The sequence below is a fragment of the Buteo buteo genome, chromosome 17 (assembly GCF_964188355.1).
Source record: "Buteo buteo chromosome 17, bButBut1.hap1.1, whole genome shotgun sequence".
Lineage (NCBI taxonomy): Eukaryota > Metazoa > Chordata > Aves > Accipitriformes > Accipitridae > Buteo > Buteo buteo.
Window position 1 is genome coordinate 7,705,132 of NC_134187.1, and position 20,835 is coordinate 7,725,966.

The following is a 20,835-nucleotide window of genomic DNA, read 5'->3' on the forward strand; positions in this document are numbered from 1 at the left end:
TCTGTAGTTATCTCAAAATGAGGTACATTGCTGCTTTTCTATAGGGATCTCACATAACATTACTAACACAGATGGGTCTTCACCGTACGTATTTACAGAATCAAATATCCCAATGTCCTTTATACACTTCCTGCTTTGTGCACTTTGTCACCTCGAAGGCAATGGTTAAGCACTGTGTTTGGTTGTCATTTTTTTAAAGTAAGTTCAATAACTTATCTTCAGATGGTAGTATGTTTTCAGGCAGGAGTAGAGAAGCAATTCGGGATTTTTTCAGTGTCATATAAGGGGTCTCATTCCCAGTAGTGAAGAAGGCATATGTATCTCCTTTCATATGCACAGACTGGCAAATCTGCATATTAAAAAAAAAAAGCCACTATTGACTTTATTTAGCATCTGAATTATCTAGTGTGGGGGGAGAGGAATGTTTAACAGTAAGAACACAAAATATATCAAAATATGTAATTAATTGTTGTAAACATTGCTAGGGTAGAAAGTTGCATGTACTGTTCTAAGGTGGTATTCAAAGCTAAGATGTTACAGCTTCCAGGTATCTCCCTTGTTTCTGTGGGAGTTTGCAACAGAGGCAATGGAGGCAGCAAAGCAGGTGATGGGAGTCACTAAAGGTCATATTCTAGCCTAGCCATAGGTTTAAATAGTTGCAGAACCGTATATAAAATTAAAATCAACTAAACATACATTAAAACTCAGCCCCTGTATGATTCATCTTCCCTTCGATCATGTGCACGAAATGCATGCTGTACCACATACCCGGCCCCCGGCACCACTTCCCAACTCTCCCCACCTCGGTTTTCTGCATGGCCTTTTGGCCAGTGGGACAGATGTCACACAGTACATGGCCCAAGTCCGTTTGCTTGGTGGGACCTGGTGGTAACATCAATTATGGAAGAAAAGAGCCATGAGGTTCCTTGAGAAGACACCTAGTTCAATGTTCAATGTATTTACCGCACTCCTCGCAGGTATCTAACCTGTTCTTAGAGACTTTTCTTGATAGATTTTTCCACTGCCCTGCCCAGTACTTAACTACTGTAATCAGTAACCTTATCTTTTTCTTCCTATCAGAAGTAACATGTTTATCTGGTTTATTGTTATCTCGATCCAATCCTCACTACAATAGCCTTTATGAACCTGTAGACTGTTATGTCTGATGCAAGCACTTACCTTCAATCCCAAGCAGGCTGTAGGTGTTGCCTACACAACAAAGTCACATTTAGAACTATGCTATATCACTATAATGTGTACTAAATGTATTAAGGGCTGTGTTTTAAGAGACATTAGAAAGTAATTAAAATGACAAATGTCAGATGAGAGACTTTTTAACTGGCCTCCAGAGGAGTCTGTTCTTGACCCAGGGCTGCTCTGTTATCTCAGTCAATTATTTGGAATTAAATGAAGCACTGCTCATGAAATCTGCAGATGCCTTCAAAACAGCCGAAGGCCACCTGGGCTGGGGGCCACTGAGTGATTTAAATCACAAAGTCAGCAAGTGCCCCTTGAACAACATGTGTTTTAATCCACCTACATGGCAAATATCTATGCATCAAAGACAAGGTTGCTGGCTGTGCATGGGAACAAAAATACAAAGCATGCTTTTGGGCTGGGAGCAAGGAAGGAAAATAGTGTCTTCAAAAGCATTGGATCAGATGAGGGCTGAGGAGATCACGAGGGATAAATGCATGAATGCAAGCTGCCAACGCAATGTGGCAGCTGTAACAGCAAATGCTAACGTTAGATGTCTAAGCAAAAATACTGAGGAGTGGTATGTGCTAGTATGTGGCTATGACCATTACATGGCACAGTAACGTGACTATTCTGGAGTCACGATGAATGATAAAAGGTGTAACAAACTGGAAGGGCTCATTAAGAACCCAGAAGAACGAGTCAGTGGAAAGATCTGCTCTGTATGAAGGTGGCATGTAATTATCTACACAGCAAAAACATAGCAGAAAGGCGCTGTAGTCTCCTGTACATAGCAAGATCCACTCACTGAAGAAGGAAAATGTTTAATGTTTAAAAACGATGGCATTTTTCATGCCTTTCCCTTCTCTAGGACTCTTTTAATTTTTGAAAACGTAAATCCCGGAAACCCTACATATTTCAGTATGCTGAGCAGTGCCTGGCGTGAGCCAAATTTAGTTCCTCGTGCCAGCTGCCTCCTGCCCGGTGCCACCGGTGGGACACGCTTCCCACTGCGGAGCACCAGCAGGCACTCCCAAGGGTACCGTCATCCCTCTCCCAGGGGTGCCCAGCATGGAAAAATTAGCTTAATCTGGGCGTCCTGCCTGCACAGAACGGTCAAAGCAGCGGCATTAGCTTTTCAGTTTCCACAAGGAACTAACAGTCGAGATAGGACTGAGATTAGAGTTTGTTACCCTTTTTTCCTAAACATACAGCTAGAAAACTAAAGAAGTAATTTACGGAGCAGATGGGGAGGCAGCGGTTGGAATCAACAGTGAGAAAAATGTCAGTGAGGATGTGGTAAATTTTCTGTCAGTTACGGTCTTTAAACGGCAGCTTACTGCTTCGCAGGAATCATCCTGCGGAGCACACGGCACCGACCGGCGGTCGCAGCCGGGCTCGCTGCGTGGGATCCCGGCGTCCTGTGCCGCAAAGGTCAGGCCGGGCGACGGTAACAGGTCTGTCTTTCCCACCCCCGGATCCCAGCACTACTCGTTGGCTAGCTCGGGCCAGACCCGGGAGGCGGCACCCCAGGGCAAGGCGACCCTTCGCCGAGGCGCCGGCCTTGCGCCCCAAGCGCCGATGCCCCCCCTCGCCCGGGGCTGCCCCCCTCGGCATGCGGTCGCGCTCCGCCAAGCGAACGCCGCCGACCCCACGCCCTCGCCCCGCCGCTGCCGGGCGCGGAGCCGGCACCCAGCGGCGCCCTCGGCCCGTGCCCGCCGGCCCCGGCTCCCTCCCCCCCCGCCCCCTTCCTTGGCGGGCGGCCCCCGCCTCCGCCGCCATGTTGTGGGGCCGACGCCGCCGCGGGAGGCGGTGGCGGAGGAGGAGGCAGCAGCAGCCCTTGCGGAGCCGGCGCTGACGGGCAGCGCAACAGGTACGAGCGGCGGGGCGGCCCGCGGCTCCTCCGCGCCCGCGGGAGCGGGGCCACCTCCCGACCGGACCCGACCCGACGGCCCCGTCCCCAGGGCGCGGGGGGCGGCCGGGGGAAGGGAGGTGCGGAGCGTGTGTGGGGGGGGGACGAGCTCCGGCGGCGCGGAGCTGTCAGCCCGGCCGCCCCGCGGGGCCTCGCTGCGGGCCCGGGGCGGCGGGGCACGGCCGGCCTGGGCGCTGCCGGGCGGGGAAGCGCCTGCTCCCGCCGTCCTGTGAGCACAGCAGCCGCCCGGGCAGGGGGCGGGCGTGGGGAGGAACAGGCGAGGTTTCTATTGTGCCAAGCCGCTTTATTTATACCCCCCCCCCCCCGCCGCCTTTGAGGGTGGTGGGGTTTGGGTTTTTCTTTCCTCTTAAAAATAGCGTTTTGCGTAGGTTTCGCCCTCCTGGAGAGCAGCTTACTTTGCCCGACTCCCCGGCGAGGCCGTGAGTCCCCCCCCTCAGCGGCGGCGGGGCCGGGCGCTGTCAGGGAGCCGGGGCTGGGCAGCGGCTCCCCCGCGCTCCCCGCCGCAGTCCCGTTCCCGGCGTTTCTATGGGAACTGCTCTTCCCGGGAGCCGGCTCCATCGCCGGGCCGTAAAGTTTGGGCGGTGAGCTCCGCCGCTTGTCTGCGGGGCGGGGGGGAGGCGGCAGTCCGGGCGGAGCTGACGGTAGCGCCTGCTGCTAGCGCTGCTGCTCGCCTCGGCTCTATCGCTGCTCTGCGAGGGGAAGAAACACCCGTGTCGGTGCCCAAACAGCTCGCTGTCTGCCCGAGGGAGCGCCCTGGCGAGGTGAGGTAACTCGGTCGTGTTAAGGGACCCCGGGTGGTTGTGGGGATGGTGATTTTGTTTCTTGTAGTTACTGTGAAAGCCTTAGAGTTTGGAGAAATTGAACTGGGTTCTGCAGCTGAAGTTTGTAAACTGCTTTGTCGGTAAATAGACTGGCTTTCCTCGGTCTCGGCTTCATGCTGCGGCATGTCGTAGCTCAGAAAATAAAATGGGGCTGAGATAACGTGATTCGGTTCCCTAAACATTAAGATACTATTTTGAGTACATTAAATGGTTTTCATAGCAGTTGACGCTTTGACATCTGTCACATAGCAGAACTTGAAAGTAGACGGTGCTTTAGATAGCACCTATGATCTTTAACCTACGCTCATAGCGGTTCTCTTAAACATCAGTTGGAAATTCCCCATCTAAAACACTGGAATGAGAAGTTACAAGCTGCTTGCCCTTGTGTTCAGGCTGCCCTAGCGTTTGCAACTCTCTTTTGGGAACATGATGTTTTTTAAACTTGTTTTTGTTCGTGCTTGCCTGTGATGGCAGCAGCTCCCACGCTTGAATGTGCACAGGAAAACATAAAAAGCATGTGAAGCAGTACAGCTTTGGCGTGGTGTGGATAACATCGGTGGTACACAAAATGCAGCTTGCTTTCAAGAGTTTTAAATTGTTCATCTGAAATTAGGTTGTAATTAAAAGACTGTAGCTGTAACAAACATCTATGGCCACTGATGCGACGGTGATGTTTAGAAATAATGAGTATTAGGAACTAATGGGATAAATAGCTAGCTGGGCTTTGTTCTTCTACTAAACCTTGTTCATTTTTGTTCTTATGTTTCCGCTCTACCTCCCCTGTTTGGTTTGTCTGTATTTTTTTTATTCTGACTAAGCTGGGAGGAGCGTTCACGCCACCATACCTCTGGATATTAAGAGAAACCTTAGTTCAGACTCTAGGCTCCGTATAATGTTAAGAGAACGACATGCATCCCTGCAAACATGGATTGAGACTGCTCCATGCTCTCTGTTATACAGAAATTGTGGTCATATTAGCATCCTAACTCAGGTACCTAAGTTAGATCAAGTGAATATGCTTCTCCATTTAATTACTATCCTGAGGGAATTGCATTTACTTTTTTCTTCTCTGTCTATACAGGATGTAGCATATGGGATGTATCCCTCACTGAGCTGTTAGCTGCTACTGTAATATAAACAAAGAGTATGTTCCTGTAGCACTAACAATAACAAAAATGCTGTACCTGTGGCTTGTTTGTGCTAATTGCCATATGGGGTTATCTGCTGTAGGTGGTTCTGCTATTAGAGCTTTATCTGCTGCTTATTTTTTTCACCATTCTTGTTGTGGACAGAGTAAGGTAGGTTAAGGCAGAAGTGACTGTGAATGATTTTGAACTGTGTTGTTGAGAAGGCTTTATTTATTGAGTTTCAGGTATTACAGTGACTGGGACCATGACAGTTCTTACAGTAGGTTTATTTACAGATATTTCTGTTGGGGTCGTTAATATTGAAAAGTGAATTAATTTCATGCCATAGCAAAGTAGCAGCTATAAAAAATGAAGTTAAGTTCTGTAGGTGATAGTAATTCTTCATTGAGCTATTCATCTGGAGCTGGTGGGGAAAATGGGACAGGATTTTGAAAGTGAAAGGTAATCTATGTCTTTTGCATGGGGCATTATCAAAAAGCTTCACACCCCTTGAAAAGAGGCGTCTGTCGGGAAAAGACCTTGTGATTAGCTCCTGAAGAGCAATGTAGTCCAGGTCATTACTTCCTGTTGCAAATTGAGACAGAGGTCTCTGGCCTGAGAGATACCTCATTAATTAACAGTCTACAAGTAAATTCTCTGCTCTTATCTCAAAAGATTAAGTTTGATCAGCATGTAAAATTTGAGAAGAGACCATTTCATGAGATTTTCTTTTTAAGTCCACAGTTGTTCTCTTTGCCTTTTTAAAACTGGTTCAAAAGTTGGACATGTTTCCTTTCAAGTGAAAATAGGCCAGAAATGAACACTAAAAGTAAAGATCTCCAATATCTCAGTTTTTAAAATAGCTTTTAACTGCTTCCATTTGCTTTTATTTACCTAAAAGGTAGTCATAGAATAATTTAGTTTGGAAGGGACTTCTGGAGATAACTGGTCCAACTCTCACTAAAAGTACAGCCAACTTAGAGCAGGTTGCTCAGAGCCATGTCTGGTTGTGTTTGGACTACCTCTAAGGGTGGACATCCCACAACCTCTCTGGGTAGCCCCCTCCAGTTTGGCATCCAAACTTGGTCAGAGTGCATCCCATCCCATTGCCCAGGTTGTCAGTGAAGACACTGAACAGTATTGGCTGTGGTATCAACCCCGGAGGAGCATCATTAGTTCCAACCAGATGGATTTTGGACTCCTGATCACAGCCCTTTGAGTCCACTGGTCAAGCTAGTTTTCCACTCAGTTTACAGTCAACCTATTAAAACTTTATTTCACCATTTTGGCTCTAAAAATACTGTGGGAAACGTTGTTGAAAGCCTTCGTAAAGTCACAACAAGCTGCTCTGCCCTCGTCCACAGAGCAGGTCATCTCAACACAGAAAGCTATGAGATGTGTCAGGTGTGGTTAGTCCTGAGTAGGTGCATGCTGGCAGTTTCCCATCATCTTCTTGTTCTTTAAGCGTCTGTAGGTGGTTCCCCAGGAGGATTTGCTCCATAATCTTTCCAGGGACTAAAGTCAGACTTAGTAGTCTTCTGTTTTGCTGAACTGTCCCTCTTGCCCTTCCAGAAGATGGGTATGATGTTTGCCTTTTTCTAGTTGTCAGGATCCCTGACCAGTCACCAAGACCTTCCAAAAACCATAGAGCTTGGTCTTGCAATGACATCAGCCAGAGTTCCTGGCAGCGCTGGTGCTGTGACTTGTTCCATATATGTGTATGCAACTGCTACATTTCCTTGTTTTCAAGTTACTTTATTTTGACTTCCAAAAGCTGCTTTCAGTTCAGTGTAATGCCACATCCCTTAGCAAGGTATATTAGATGACGGATCCTGCCATGTTTTTAAGTTTTGGGGGGAAGCTTGATATAAACATAGTCCTTTTGTGAAAATTGTGAGAGGAGTATAGGTTATTGACTTTGTGAATTTGTGGTGTTGCTTTTGGATTGGAGGGCTCATTTCGTGTGGCTGAATGATGTGGGAAAGTCAGTGACCTTTCTTTACCTTTTTCATCTTAAGTGATGACTGGTGATTTTAAAGATAACAAAGATAATGTAGAACTAATTAGAGAATTCTCTTTTTTTATGACTGACCTATTTCAAGCACTATTGTTTGTCAGTAAAACACTTAACACAAAGTGTACTTGGAGGTTCAGAGATTGACCCTAGGTGTGGGGTGAAATAGGGTAGTTACTGTATTCTTTTTAGCTTTAAAAACACATTATCACCCCTGAACTTCACCTTCTAAAATTGCATGTTCCTTGCATAACCTGGTTGGTGACAGATGATGCAACAGACTATTTTGGGGGGGAAGCACTCTTGTTAGAGTGCCAGGTCAGATTTTTGGAAGTGCTAAGCAGCTGTTTTAAGTGATCCCACAATTTTCAAATGCTTAGTTGCAAATGTTGCGGGTGCCTGAATTACCTCTGGAAATCTGTTTCTGAATCCTGATCAGTATAGAACTGGGAGGCTTATCTCTCTACATGTTGGTTCAAGTTCCTTTCAGTGACCGACCAATGTAAGCTGAAATTTTAAGCCAGCTGTGAGCAGTGCCATTGGTGAAGCCTTGTTTTCTGTGGTGTTGGCTGTCTGAATCTAATCAGATGTAAGCTTTTGTTGAAGTTTTTCTCGTGGGCAGTATGTTTAGAACATCTTTCAGCCATATAGATTCTCTGGTGTCTAATATTGGTATGCAAATGTACAGCAGTCTTTCTCGTTAATGGGGGCACTAAGTTTGGTAGTGTCTTCTCTGTTTGGTTGCCTATTTTCGTGAATCTTGTAGGCAGTTAAGATCTTTACAAAGTCCACCCTTCTGTTAAGTTTGGTTCATGTTGGATGATGGGATTCATCAAAGTACGTATTAACTATTCGTGCCTCATATCCTTAGAAAGCCAAGCTAAGAATTTAAGCATGCTGGTTGCTTGGTTACTAGGATGTTACTCCTTTCATTGAAGATCTTGTCCATCAGGATTTTTTTTTTTTTATTCTCAGATTTATTTAAGTCTTTCTCTAGAAAACAAGCTAGGTAATTTTATTTCATGAGGCGTCTTTGATTCTTCTTACATCCACACATACTTTGTTTTATTGCATATTGCAAGACTGACTATACAGAGACTGTAGTAACTTGTTTTTCTGGTACTGTTGTGGCATTAGCACCAACCATTCAAAAGGTGAGGAATAGGTCACATAAAAATCATAAAGTAAAAGTGGAGCTGATGAAATGTCATTTTCTTCAAATTCAGAATGGTTAAGACTTCGTAAGTATAGGAACACAGCCTGGCCAGGTTGGTTACTTGGATCCTAGAGTTAAAGTAATGAGTTGAACATTAATATATAGATGAGCACAGTGTTGCGTAACTCTTATTTTCAGAACACCACATGAAATTCAAATGATGTAACATGATGACAGTAGCAGCGCAACACACTGGAGTTACCTAATAAAGGACAATTATCTGAGTACTATTTTTAAACATTTTTGCAGTTACAGATAGTTGAAAAAACATGGTTAATCCAGATAAGTCACAGCTGCTTTGGAACTGCGATTCTGAGAGCAGCCAGTTTGACTTGAGACATTTTGGTATGGGATGTTGTTGCTTCAGCTTCAGAAGTAGCAGATAATAATTTTGAGCTGGGTCTTCTAGTGAAAATTTTCAAGGCTGATGCAAGTGGAGCTTGTGAAATGCTGTGGCATCAGTTGTGAGTGATATCTGCAGCTAGTGATTCAACAGCATACACATGAAGTAAGGGAAGAACAGGAAATGGGAGTTATTCTTCTTTGTTTCTAAAAATACTACAACTGGAATGCAAAAAAATGACCTATTATGGCTATACTAATAAATGTATTAAAAATCAGAGCTAACTTAAATAATACTTTTAGCCTTATCTTTCAAAAGTCAAGAATTTTACTAATCAAAATCTAAAACTCCCTTGCTTTTTCCACTGCACTGTTAGTGTAGTCATAATATTATGAGTTTCTCAAGGTAGGACAAGTGTCTTTCTAACTGAGATACACTTCTGCTTATAGGGACTTCACATGACATTGAGATATGTGTCTAAACCAGGTATAATTGGTTCCCTAAGTTCATGAAATTCATTTGCAGTGGTCAAAACATGATTACTGTATGCTGTTAGAACCCAGTGTTGAAGGTTAAGAGACCAAATTTCAACTGGATGCTTTGAAGAACTGTTCTTGGTAATATAGCGTGGACAGGGCTTGTGGCTGAGAGCGTGGTCAGAGCAGGAGGCTTCAGCTGGGGCAGGTGAGAGGTGCTGTGGCTACGCTGCCTGGGTCCTGGGTCCAGCTCAGGACCAGCATGCCTCCCGGGGCTCCTGTACTGGGCGGGATCTTTTGGACCTCCATTACACCCACGGTTTTCTATCTTGGTTTGGGGAATGCATTTTTACCCATCTGTTGCCCATCCAAAATAATGCTACCTAGTTAATTTTTCTTGTTTTGACTGCCAAAGCTGATTTGCTTTTTCTCCCATGAGGTTTTCTTGGTTTTTGTTTCATCAAAAATAAACTACATTTCTTTGCTTTAAAGGCCTCTTGTGGCCTGTCTCCTCTCTGCTTGTCATCTCATTCAATTTTGAGAAGTTAAGCCTGTGATGGTTTTGTGCACCTGCCCAGCTTGAAAGCAGATACCCAAAATGTAAATCCAAGTCTCGCTGAATGTTTTACCTTCATTAGTTTTACAAATAGTGAAATACTGTTCTCTGCTGTGCATAGAAGATTGGCCACATATTCTGTATCTTCTATTTTATTCTTAGCTATAGCAGTCCATTAGATGTTCTGTATGTTTTTGCACTGTTATCTGGGACTGAAAGCTGAGCAACAAGTTAAGTAGCCGCTCCTGTATCATAAGGAGAAGATAATCTAAGAATTCTTCTGTTAGGTGGGGTTTTTTTTCTCTGTTAGGAGGCAGATTTCGCTTGTGTTTCTGATGGAAGGACAGGAGGGGGCTCAAAAATTTCCTCTAAGATGGCAAGACTTCAAATGGATAAGCTCTTAAGTAATATGCTCTGAATGTTTCCAGTCATGGTTGAAGTCAGAAAATAATGGAAAGACGAGAAAACTCATCAAAGATTTATGTTTCATCTAAGTCCACGTTGACGTAAATTAGGAGTTGCAGGGTGGAAGTGGAGAACTGTAGGTTTCAAGGTGTGTGGACCTTACCAAACAGCATCTTGGGGCTCTTGCACAATGCTTGCAAATAATTAGATGTGAGAATTGATGTGTCTCAAAACAGGATCTAGAAAAAACAGCATATGGAGTGGGGAGTCATGTAAATTAGAAAGTAGGAAGCAAAAAAGACAAGAGTGTATTTTAAGTTACCACCCATTCAGGAGCAAGTGTATCTCACTCAGCTCTCTGGAAAGGTTATGATATGCAGAAAGGTTATGATGTGCAGCCTGGAGTTCCTTCTCAAAGGTAGAAGCTCAGAGCCCCTTAAAAAAGAATCTTATAAATAATCCACCCTCTGCTTTTTTCTTTTTTTTCTTTTCCTTTTTAAGCAAAGCAAGCAGAGGTGGTGAAGTCTGCCAGTGTCTGAGATCAGGTTAGTGAATGTATTCTTCCAGGGCATGACAGAGCTGGGTTCAATTCCCATCTTTTCCTGAGGAAGTTCATGTATGCATCTCCTGGGAGAAGGGCCAGGGATTTAAACAGTGAGCTTCCTGAAGTGGGATTCTCATTCCCTCCTTCAGAATTTCTTCTTCTTTGCAAAGAAGAATCAAAGCTGGAGGGGCATGGACAGAGAGGGACCTACGGCTCTCTGGCTCAGTGGAAGAGAATTTCATGTAGGAGGTTGAAGTCCTGAGTTGACGTTACTATTCCAAACACCGTGCATGGGTTTCCTTAAACAACTGTGCAGTAAAATGTGGGAAAGCCTTCTCCCAGGAGGAAGGAAAGATCTGTTTCAATCTCCAGCAACAGAGGAGAGAGTTGAACTGGGTCTTGATATTTTGAATGAGTGCTTTCACAGCTGAGCAGCTGTGTAAGAAACAGAGTAAACCCATCAATACTGAGCACACAATTATGTTTTTTAAAAATAAACAGAGATTCTTGTATTTTGTGTGGCATCCATTTTGCATGGTCAGTATATTCAGAAAGCCTGTTAGTCGGGCAAGGTGGGCAGAAGGATATTTGTCAGAAAAAAATATTTTTTGTGTTCTGTCTTAATCACTGTTTGGAAGCAAGTTGCTCTGTAACAGTGAGCAAGGAAGGGACTTCGTACCATAGAGTTAAGAAGAAAAATATTTAACACTTTTTTTTTTTTTCTTGAAATGTCAAAATATTAGCTTGCAGTACTCTTATCCACAGTAACAGAGGGGAGCAGGAAGAGCTAGTGATCTGCTAGCTACCCGGATTGACTTCTTCATTTTGTTACTGATGTCATTGATTTGTTATCAGAGTGGGTGGACTTTGTGAAGCTGGCCACAGTGCATTTTGAAAAGGCCCTGTCACTGCATATAACTCTACTGTATAAAGGAGATAAATTCTTGGCCTGCCAAAATGTTGTGTTGTTTTTCTTTTATTGTTTTTAATCGGTAAACTTTTCTACCGATATGTCTTGAACAAAGAGAAGTTGTAGTCTGTGCTGCTTTATAATGCCTTACTAATGCTTACTATTCTCCGATTTTCAAGAGGATAAACCAAAAAAAGCACAGAACAACTACATGGGCTGTTATGCTGTCACTGTTTGATTTGCAAATACTGACTAGTCTTTGTGTTGTCCAGATCTACAGGTGTTGCAAAGAGTAAATCGGTCAACTAGTACTTGCAATCTCTGTCCTTGCTAATGGTTCTTACAGCAAAAATCTGCAATGTATCTTCTTTCTGTCCTTGAGAAAAGCAAAAGACTAGTAGTGTGTCCACACAGGCTGCTTCTGTGGTATTTGCTTTATTCCAGTTAAAACTAGTAGGACAGAGCCTAATGCACCAGACCTTCATTCCTACTAAAACTGTGTGGCTGTTTTGGGTTTTTTTCTGAGAAATATTTTGAAAAAAATTGATTAAAGTATAAATATTAACAAAGATTGTGGTAAGACTGTTCTTCAAAAATGGCAATATGCCTATGATGGAAAAGAAAGTTTTTCTTTTCCTTTTCTCCTGCAGTCTGCCCAGCTCTAATGTTTTCTAATGCTTTCAGCATGGTTGTAAGGTTCCCCCTCCTTCTTGCAATCTTGTCATTTCTTTTCTCAACTTGTATCAACTGTAAGGAACACTGAGAGAGGGAGCAGAAGTTGCAGTCTGGCAGGTCAGTTTGTGAAAACAATTAGTGTTTTAAACATTGGGACTACTCAGATGGTTTGTTTACAAGAACTTGCCGTTCTGCTATTTAAACCTAACATCCAAGTTTTCCTGTTTTCACCCTAAATGGCATCAGGGCTTAATGTCCTCTACAGCGTTCACCAGGATGTTTGATCCTGTTTTGTTACAATGTGGATCTGGTGCTGTGGATGCCACAGTTTCTTGCAACAGTTAACTGAGTTCACCAGGCACCTCTCCTAGAACATTTTGCAGAGTCAAATCATTTTCTGTGAGATATTCTGGTTGTGATGGCCATTTTTCCATCTATATCTTCTGTTTGGGATACTAGTTATAGTATTTTCTTGAGTGGGTTTTTTTTTTTTCAGTAAATGTTTTTATATGGCATTGGGTTTCTCTGCAGTATTGTGTAATAAGGTTCTTTGGAAATTTACAGCTTTCACCTCGATTAATGATTGAAAGTTATCAGAGTTGTTCTAAAAAAAAGTAAGTTTGGCCTAAAGCAAGAGTATTTTGCTGAGATTTCCCTTTGTAAATAAATGGTGCACACCTGTGTCCTAAAGGTGCAAGGTACTTTTACAGATGGTGACTAGAGCAACTTTATTTGGAATTTGTGAAAATAAGCTGCTTTTAACGTTGATATGTGCATAATATCCAAGCCTTTGGGGTGTGCTGTGGAAACGTAGATGACGGAATACTTGTTCAGGGCAAGCTGCATTCTTTGGGAGGGATTGTTTCTACAGACCTTTGAAAAATATGTGTAGACTTTGAGTTTACTGGGCTGTTTCCTCCTTCCCTAAAAAATTGAATGAGGGGAAATTATGTTGCAATGATGCTTTTATTTTTGCTTTTTTTACCTCTCTGTGCAACTTTGGAATCTGTCACCAGAGAAGCATGTGTGCTTGGTGTAACCCTGGTGTCAGGATGAAACGGATCTGTGCAAAGGGATAGAATGGGGTCTCAGTGCTGGTGTGATATGAAATCTTGTAAAAAGCGCATTTATGATTCCTAGTTGCTTCTGTAAGGTTGTAGTTTTCAGTATTATTTGTGGGGGTTAATGTAGGAGGTTTTTGGTGCCCTTCAGGTCTAGGATTTTAAAATATGACAAGATCTGCCTATAGACATAATAATGAGATGGCAGAGCTAAATCATGATTTAATCACATCACATTGGTGTAATGTACTCTTAGTACAGATCTGTTGGGCAGTTCCCTCTTGGCTTTGGACCTTGGTTTTGCATCTACATGGCAGTGCCTGGTGCAGACTTATGAGGCTGGGTCAGCCCAGGCTTGGGAAATTTAGGGAATTTTCAGGTATGCTGAAAAAAACTGTGTTGATAATTTGGGCCGAGCTGATCATTATTTTTGAGAGTGCTGCACTGGAACAGAGTATCAGTGTGGTATTAGAAACATCTGATCTCTGACTCCTTCTTTTGAGAGGACAGATAATGGTATGGATGATAACACGGCTGTGCTGTATTCAGTGTCTGACTACGGTTTCTAATTCTGCTTGATGTGAGCTATGAAACTTCTGTTACCACAGAATCACAGAATGGTTTGGGTTGGAAGGGGCCTTTAAAGATCATCTAGTCCAACCCCCCCTGCCATTGGCAGGGACATCTTCCACTAGACCAGGTTGCTCAAAGCCCCATCCAACCTGGCCTTGGACACTGCCAGGGATGGGGCAGCTACAACTTCTCTGGGCAACCTGTTCCAGTGTCTCACTACCCTATTCGTAAAAAAAATTTTCTCCTTGTGTCCAATCTAAATCTACCTTCTTTTAGTTTAAAACCATTGCCCCTTGTTCTGTCCCCACAGGCCCTGGGAAAAAGTCTCTCTCCATCCTTCTTATAAGCCCCCTCCAAGTATTGCAATAAGGTTTCCCTGGAGCTTTCTCTCCTCCCAGCTGAACAACCCCAACTCTCCCAACCTTTCCTCACAGGAGAGGTGTTCCAGCCCTCTGACCATTTTCACAGTCCTCCTCTGGACCTGCTCCAGCAGGTCCATGTCTGTCTTGCACTGGGGACCCCAGAGCTGGATGCAGTACTCCAGGTGGGGTCTCACAAGAGCAGAGGGGGAGAATCATCTCCCTCAACCTGCTGGCCACGCTTCTTTTGATGCAGCCCAGGATAGAGAACACTTGTCTTACAGATTAGTGAAGGGTAGTTAGCTGTATATGTAGCTGTCAGTAACAGTGGGCTGGAGTTACCCCAGCTGATGAATATGAACAAGGAACACGTGTGCTCCGTAGACGCAGAGCTTTTGTAAATAGGAAGGACCCTCACCAAGCTAACGTGAGGGCTTTGACCTCAAATTTTTTCAGTTGAAATTGATTTTAAAATATGGTATAGTTGAGACTCTAGGGACATGAAAACGTGGGAGAGGGGGTTTACACATTTTGTGTGCGTTCAGCTGCCTGGGTTACCTCACCCACTCATGAGGTCAGCAGTTGGGAGTTCAGAAAGCTCAATCTACATGAGCCATTTCGGCAAAACCAAAGACGACAGTCTGACTTTCTCTATAGCTGTAAGTTGTGTAAAGTATTTTAAAAACAGATCTTAAGATTTTGGGCTATAAGAGTTAATCAGTTTATTATCAGACTTGTATTGTCTGATAATTATCTGACTTGTATTGTGAGGCCTCACCTTGAGTACTGTGTGCAGTTTTGGGCTCCACAATGTAAGAAGGATATAAAAATATCAGAATGTGCCCAAAGGAGGGCAACGAAGATGGTGAAAGGACTAGAGGGCAAGACTTCTGAGGAGCAGCTGAGGTTTGTTGAGCTTAGAGAAGGAGAGACCGAGGGGTGACCTCATTGCTCTCTACAGCTTCCTCATGAGGGGGAGCGTCGAGGGAGGTCCTGGTCCCTTCTCTCTGGTGATAGGACGTGAGGGAACGGCTTAAAGCTGTGTCAGGGGAGGTTAAGATTGGATATTAGGAAAAAGTTCTCCACTGAGAGGGTGGTCATGCACTGGAACAAGCTCCCCAAGGAAGTGGTCATGGCCCCAAGCCAGCTGGTGTTGGTGAAGTGTTTGGACAATGCTCTTAGATGTTTTAACTTTTTCAGGTTGTCCTGTGTGGGGTCTGAAGTTGGACTCGATGATCCTCATGGGTCCCTTCCAACTTGGGGTATTCCGTGGTTCTGTGATTCTACTGTAATTACTCATTTAAAAAACCCTAAAAGAGATCTGAAAATAAGAAAAAAATACATTGGACAAAAGATCAAATGTGTAGCCTTTATCCATTAAGACTGTAAATCTAGCACAAGTCACATGCAGGTGGAAATCTGTCAACACAGAGCTCTGCTGAGCTTTGCTCTGTGGATTCTGGGGATGTTCTCCAGCATCCTGCCTCTGCGTCATGGTTTCAGGTTCTCTTCTAGCTCTCCTTGACAGAACAGCTTTTGCAGAGAAATGTGCTGTAGAAATGTTCAACAACATTGGAAGCAGTTTTGGGGAAGGCTATATATAGGTTACAGGTGTCTTTTGGTAGGTTGCTGGTAAGGCCTAGGAAGTGATGCTGGAAGCAACCTAAAAATACTCCAGTTTGTTTTAGAATTCATGTCTTGGAATAGATCCATGCTTCCTTTTTTCATCTTTCTGCAATTGATACCTAATATCACCCTGAGAAATCATTTGGACTTGCTAATCATTCAATTTACTCTTTATATATATGTGTGTGTGTTTGTGTATACACAAGTGTATGTATAATGTATATAAAAACACCTGGAATGTCAAATGTCTTAATGACACTGGTCTGTAATGTGTCAGATTAAAAAAAAAAATAAAAATTGTTCATTCCTTACTGGACAGTTATATAAGCAACATAGAGCAAGATAACTTCGGATAAAATACTGTTCTTCATTCACTTGGGGGGGGGACCAGGTACGCACATGGCTGAGGTGTACAAATGACCCAGTGAGAATGAATGATTTGTGGCCTGTTACAATAGCATGATTTTAGATGTTATTTATAGGATATGTAAATAATAATACAAATAAACATATAAATAAATATAGTAATAATAATGATGTAAAATATGTAGAGAGGATTGTTAACAACTGATCCCAGACATTTTTATTTTCATTGCAGAAATGTGCAATAGATATAAAAAATACTCTCCTGTCTACATGTGAAACCAGAGTGCTTTCTACTTGTGTGATTTTTGTGATGAGGTGTGCAGGAGTTTCCTTGGAGGGGGAGGGAGTGTGGGGGATGTGATATTTCTGTACTTGATATCAAAATCTGTGGTTATATTGAGATGTGAAGGGGTTTTTTGGTGCGGGGAGAAGGTTTGGTATCTAAAGAGGGCATGACAGAGGGATATGAGATGTGATTTTGTTGTTGGTTTTTTTTTTAATTAAAACCAAAATTTCATTTTTGTAGCTTCATCCTGAACAATAGTTTCTCCATGTAAAGCACAGGATAATGATGTATAAATTTCAGTGTTTAACTAAAATTATCTCATCCAAAGCAAAAGCTCACTGCATTGTCTTAGTTCTATGTAAAGCTGTGCTTATGCTTATCCCTCAGATAAGTATTAGTGAATACTTTGCAGTTCTAAAGAATTAATAACGTTAATACAGGTACTCTTGAAAGGATACATACTAGAAAAACAAACGAAAATAAATTATATTGAGACCCCTTTAAATCCTGATTTTGAGTCTATGCAATAGCTCAAGAGAAGGAATAACTTCATTGTGTTAGTTACAGAAAACTGGCTGACTACAAATTTTTATTAGGACAAGGCATTTTTTCAGAATACATCATGTAAGAGTGTTTTCTTTTTATATACTGCGTGGAGTAGTGGAATGGATGAATTCCAGTAATGATTATTCTTCCACTTTTCTCAGCAGAAGCATTCAGTTACGGAGCTGTGCGTTGCACTTTTTTTATGATATGCATAAATATTTACCAGGGATAGCTGGAAAAGATCTGCTAGGACCCTGAGTCTGTCCTCCTGCCAGGAGAGGGCTGTTCTCCACGCCATATGCTCTGACATGTTGTCAACTGTTTGTGTACATAATGCAGCAGTTGCTAAACAGTTGGTACTGTTTTCCTTTAAGAATGTGCCACTAGGTTCAGGACTGCACTGCATAACCTATAAAAAAAATAGAAAAAAAAATTCCCCCACCCCCTCCCAAATGTAAATTCAGCTTGTTCAGCAGCAGCCTGAAGCCCAGCTTTGTTTGCTATCGGAAGTGTGAGCTAAAGGGGACAGACATTCCCCCTGCTCAGCGGGAGCGTAGAGCTACGTTTTGCCCTTGTTGCATTATTAATGGCACAATGTTTTTATGTTGCAGATGGCTAAGAGCTAGCAAGGCATATTCAAGACCATGATGGCTCAGTTTCCCACAGCCATGAATGGTGAGTAGCTCGGGTTGGTTTGTTAAGGTAGGGGTGGGAGCGTTTGTCTTTATTATTTCATTTATTTATTTATTTATTTAAATGCTGGGTTTACTACCTGCAGCAGCATTATGGTCAGTTTGCTGCAGATTGCTTCCTGTAGCCTAACTTGTACTGTAAAACTGGGAGAAATTCAGTAGAAGCATTACTGCAGTATAATTTAGAGTACAGATAGGCCTGGAGCATCTAATAATCTCAGGTCATTTAAAGGGTTGAGGAATGTGTGACTTGTAGTGTGAATACTGTCTGACTTCAAGTGGGGAATATGCTAAGTAATAGTTGGTTAAACTTGCATACCTTTTCTGTTACGTAATTCAGCACAAAATGTGTTTCATTATAATATATTATGCTATTTATTTTAAACCAAAACATTTGAATGTGTTAAGCAATTTGCTACATTGATGAAAATAATGAGTCTTTCTCAAAAAAAAGTTAAGAATTTTCCTCTGGATTCTGTGCCCCATCTACTATAGAAACTTTTTTATTTGTTTCTTGGTGATTTCCTTTCAAAGACATACAGGAGTTGAAACCTTAAAATCGTTTGTGCATGTATATGTGTGTTGGAGCTCTTTATTTCTAGAGCAAGCTTATTTGTGAAGACACAATTTGCAAATATCTGCTGAGAAATTTGATGTTTACATGTTGTTGTTTACAGAGCTGGCCAAAATGAAAAGACAAGTATAGGAACAATGCTTTGCACTTCAGATATTCCAGATAAGGAGTATTTCTCCTGATAAAAATAGGGAAATAGATATCAGAAAAAGTATTCCTTATCTCATTTATCTTTGAAGGTTACTGCAGAACTGGGAGGTCCTTATTTAACTAATTTAGAAAATCGTCACTTCTGAAATAAATTGGGTAAGGGGAAGTGTTTTTTTGCAGAACAACAGCATTCAGATTTCAGATTAAACCTCTGTTTTATGCATCTGTTTCATGAGTGCATAAAATATTTTGTGAAAAAATAACCAGTGTGATCAACACTTTTTTTTTTTTTAATATACTGTCAGCTGCAGTTTGTTCCAGACTTTGTTTCACAGACTTAACAATAAAAGAGAAGTAAAGGGAGTCAATATATTGTATATAATAGGGAAAAATCTAAATACCAGTTGGGTTTTTTTCCACTTTCTTGGACATAATGAAAAAGCATTTTTTTTTTAATTGCCACATGCTTTTTGTTCCTCAATTTAAAATAAACAAACAGAAGCTCTCTTCAGGGAGGATACAGATTTTTGTTCTTGACTGTCTCCATGGTTGCTTTATGCATAAACTATTTGGTGTATTTTTGGTTTGGCTTTTTACTCCTAGGTTCTGTTGTAGGATTGCCAGTGTATTGACAGCACTGAGCACATACTTAACTTGATCTCAGGAGTCTTAGTTTGGGAGAGTGATCTTTTCCTTGATCTGAAATCCCTTGAGCAGTACTGTCCACCACTCTCAAAAGGAACAGTGCCATGAGGTGCAGCCTTTACCCTCGTAGAGTTTTACTGTGTTGAAAAACATAGTAAGAGAATGCAAGTAAGAGAGATACTAGGCAATAGTTAAACTATTGTTCCTCACAGAATATTTGAATGACTGTGTGTAGTTTTGCTGTCCTATTTCTTATCAGAAGTGATTAAATTTCAAACAAGTCAGGTGGGAAAAAAGAGTAGTTTTAATGTGATTTCTGGATAAATACTGACCAACCTTTTCTGTTGAAATTGTTCTTCTGTAACCTGTGTTGTTCTTCCCTGCTACTTAACTACTGCTGTTGTTTGCATTCAAAGTAGATCACCTGCATTTACCACTCATTGCTCAGTGGAAACCTCTAATTATGTTGTTAGACCTTGGTAGTGACTTCAAGCATGAGATGAAGAATGAGGTACATGTGAGGCAACTAAAACCATTAGGAATTGCTGCAGCCTAATTGCCACTGGCTGCCTGCCACACCTTCATATTAGCGGAGTGTTGACCCTTTCCTTTTGTATCTTACTAGGGGAAATGCTGTTTTTCTTCTGGGGAAAAAACCTCTTATACTTATCAAGGTACAATATACTTAGCTTTTAGTTCATTAGTAGTGTAAGGCATGAATTAGTTTCTGTTTCAGGATTATTTTTGGCATTCGGTGTTACAGGAAAGTGAGTGGATAGCGTGGAGTAGATGGGTGTACAAGTGTGTGATTATATGACACAGGGTGACAATGAATTTGGGAACTGCAGGGTTCAGATGACAAAGCACAATACTCAGATAGTCTCAGACAAATACAAGTAGAAGATGCTACAACACGTTATTTACGAACCTAGGCAGAGAAAGGGAAGTCTGCGCAGGACCTCAAGAAGGAAGGGCAGCCGAGTCGTGTGCTTGAGTTCCGGTTGAGAGACTCAACTTCATTGAGGGCACCTTGAGCTGTTACTCAGCATATACCTCTACCAGAGCAGGTTCCCAAGATTGTCTGTCCAGCTTCAGCATGTGGCTGATGGCCGAACTGCATGTTATGCTGAGAACTGGCATATTCTTTAATTATGTGGACACACATAAACTTCAGCTTGCTGAGCTGGTGTGTACTCTAGGGGCACATGATCTTGCTAGACTGCTTACCTTTCTTCACTAAAGTCATGAAAGGACACAGTGAACAGAAGGGAGTTCCCTTTGACTCTCCAATTCTGTCCAAGGTGACCTTTGTAGATGCCTTACTAACAGGTTGGAAATTCAAAGAGGAAAAGCGGGACTTAAAGAGTACATGTTGGTTTTTCTGGAACTCGGGGCAGACCTGCCAGTTTTTACAAATTTATCTCCTGTGCAAAATGTAAAGGTTGTGATGACATTTTATATGAACAGGCAAGGCTGAGTAACATGTTTCTTCTTATGTAGAAAGGCTGCTAATTACAAAATATACATACAGCACCAGATGGATAACAGACATTTATCTCTGTGGAGTCTGGTTCTATCAAAGAGCCACTCCAGGCATATCCATCTCCCCAGTCCGCAAACGAGATCAAGGATTCCCTACTAAAGATTTAGTTTTATCCTGTAAGTGTCTGAATATTGATCGCTATCTCTGTGAAAATGATAAAACAAACTCAGTTTCTGGTAGTTTATTCTCAGTACAGT

The 20,835-nt window shown here is 42.4% G+C and overlaps 1 protein-coding gene across 4 annotated transcripts in view; it reads left to right on the top strand.

Annotated features, from left to right (window-relative positions):
- Positions 1–2,936: 2,936 nt before the first annotated feature.
- ITSN2 (intersectin 2) overlaps positions 2,937–20,835 on the top strand; it is an 86,327-nt gene continuing 68,428 nt past the window's right edge. The window contains exons 1-2 of one of the 4 annotated variants that reach the window (XM_075049029.1): positions 2,937–3,070; positions 17,646–17,709. In XM_075049029.1, coding sequence (XP_074905130.1) covers positions 17,679–17,709 — 31 coding nt within the window. In that variant the 5' untranslated portion in view covers positions 2,937–3,070; positions 17,646–17,678. Of the gene's footprint in view, positions 3,071–3,722; positions 3,892–17,645; positions 17,710–20,835 lie in introns of those variants that run through there. The other 3 variants (XM_075049026.1, XM_075049028.1, XM_075049027.1) reach the window with 3 other exon arrangements.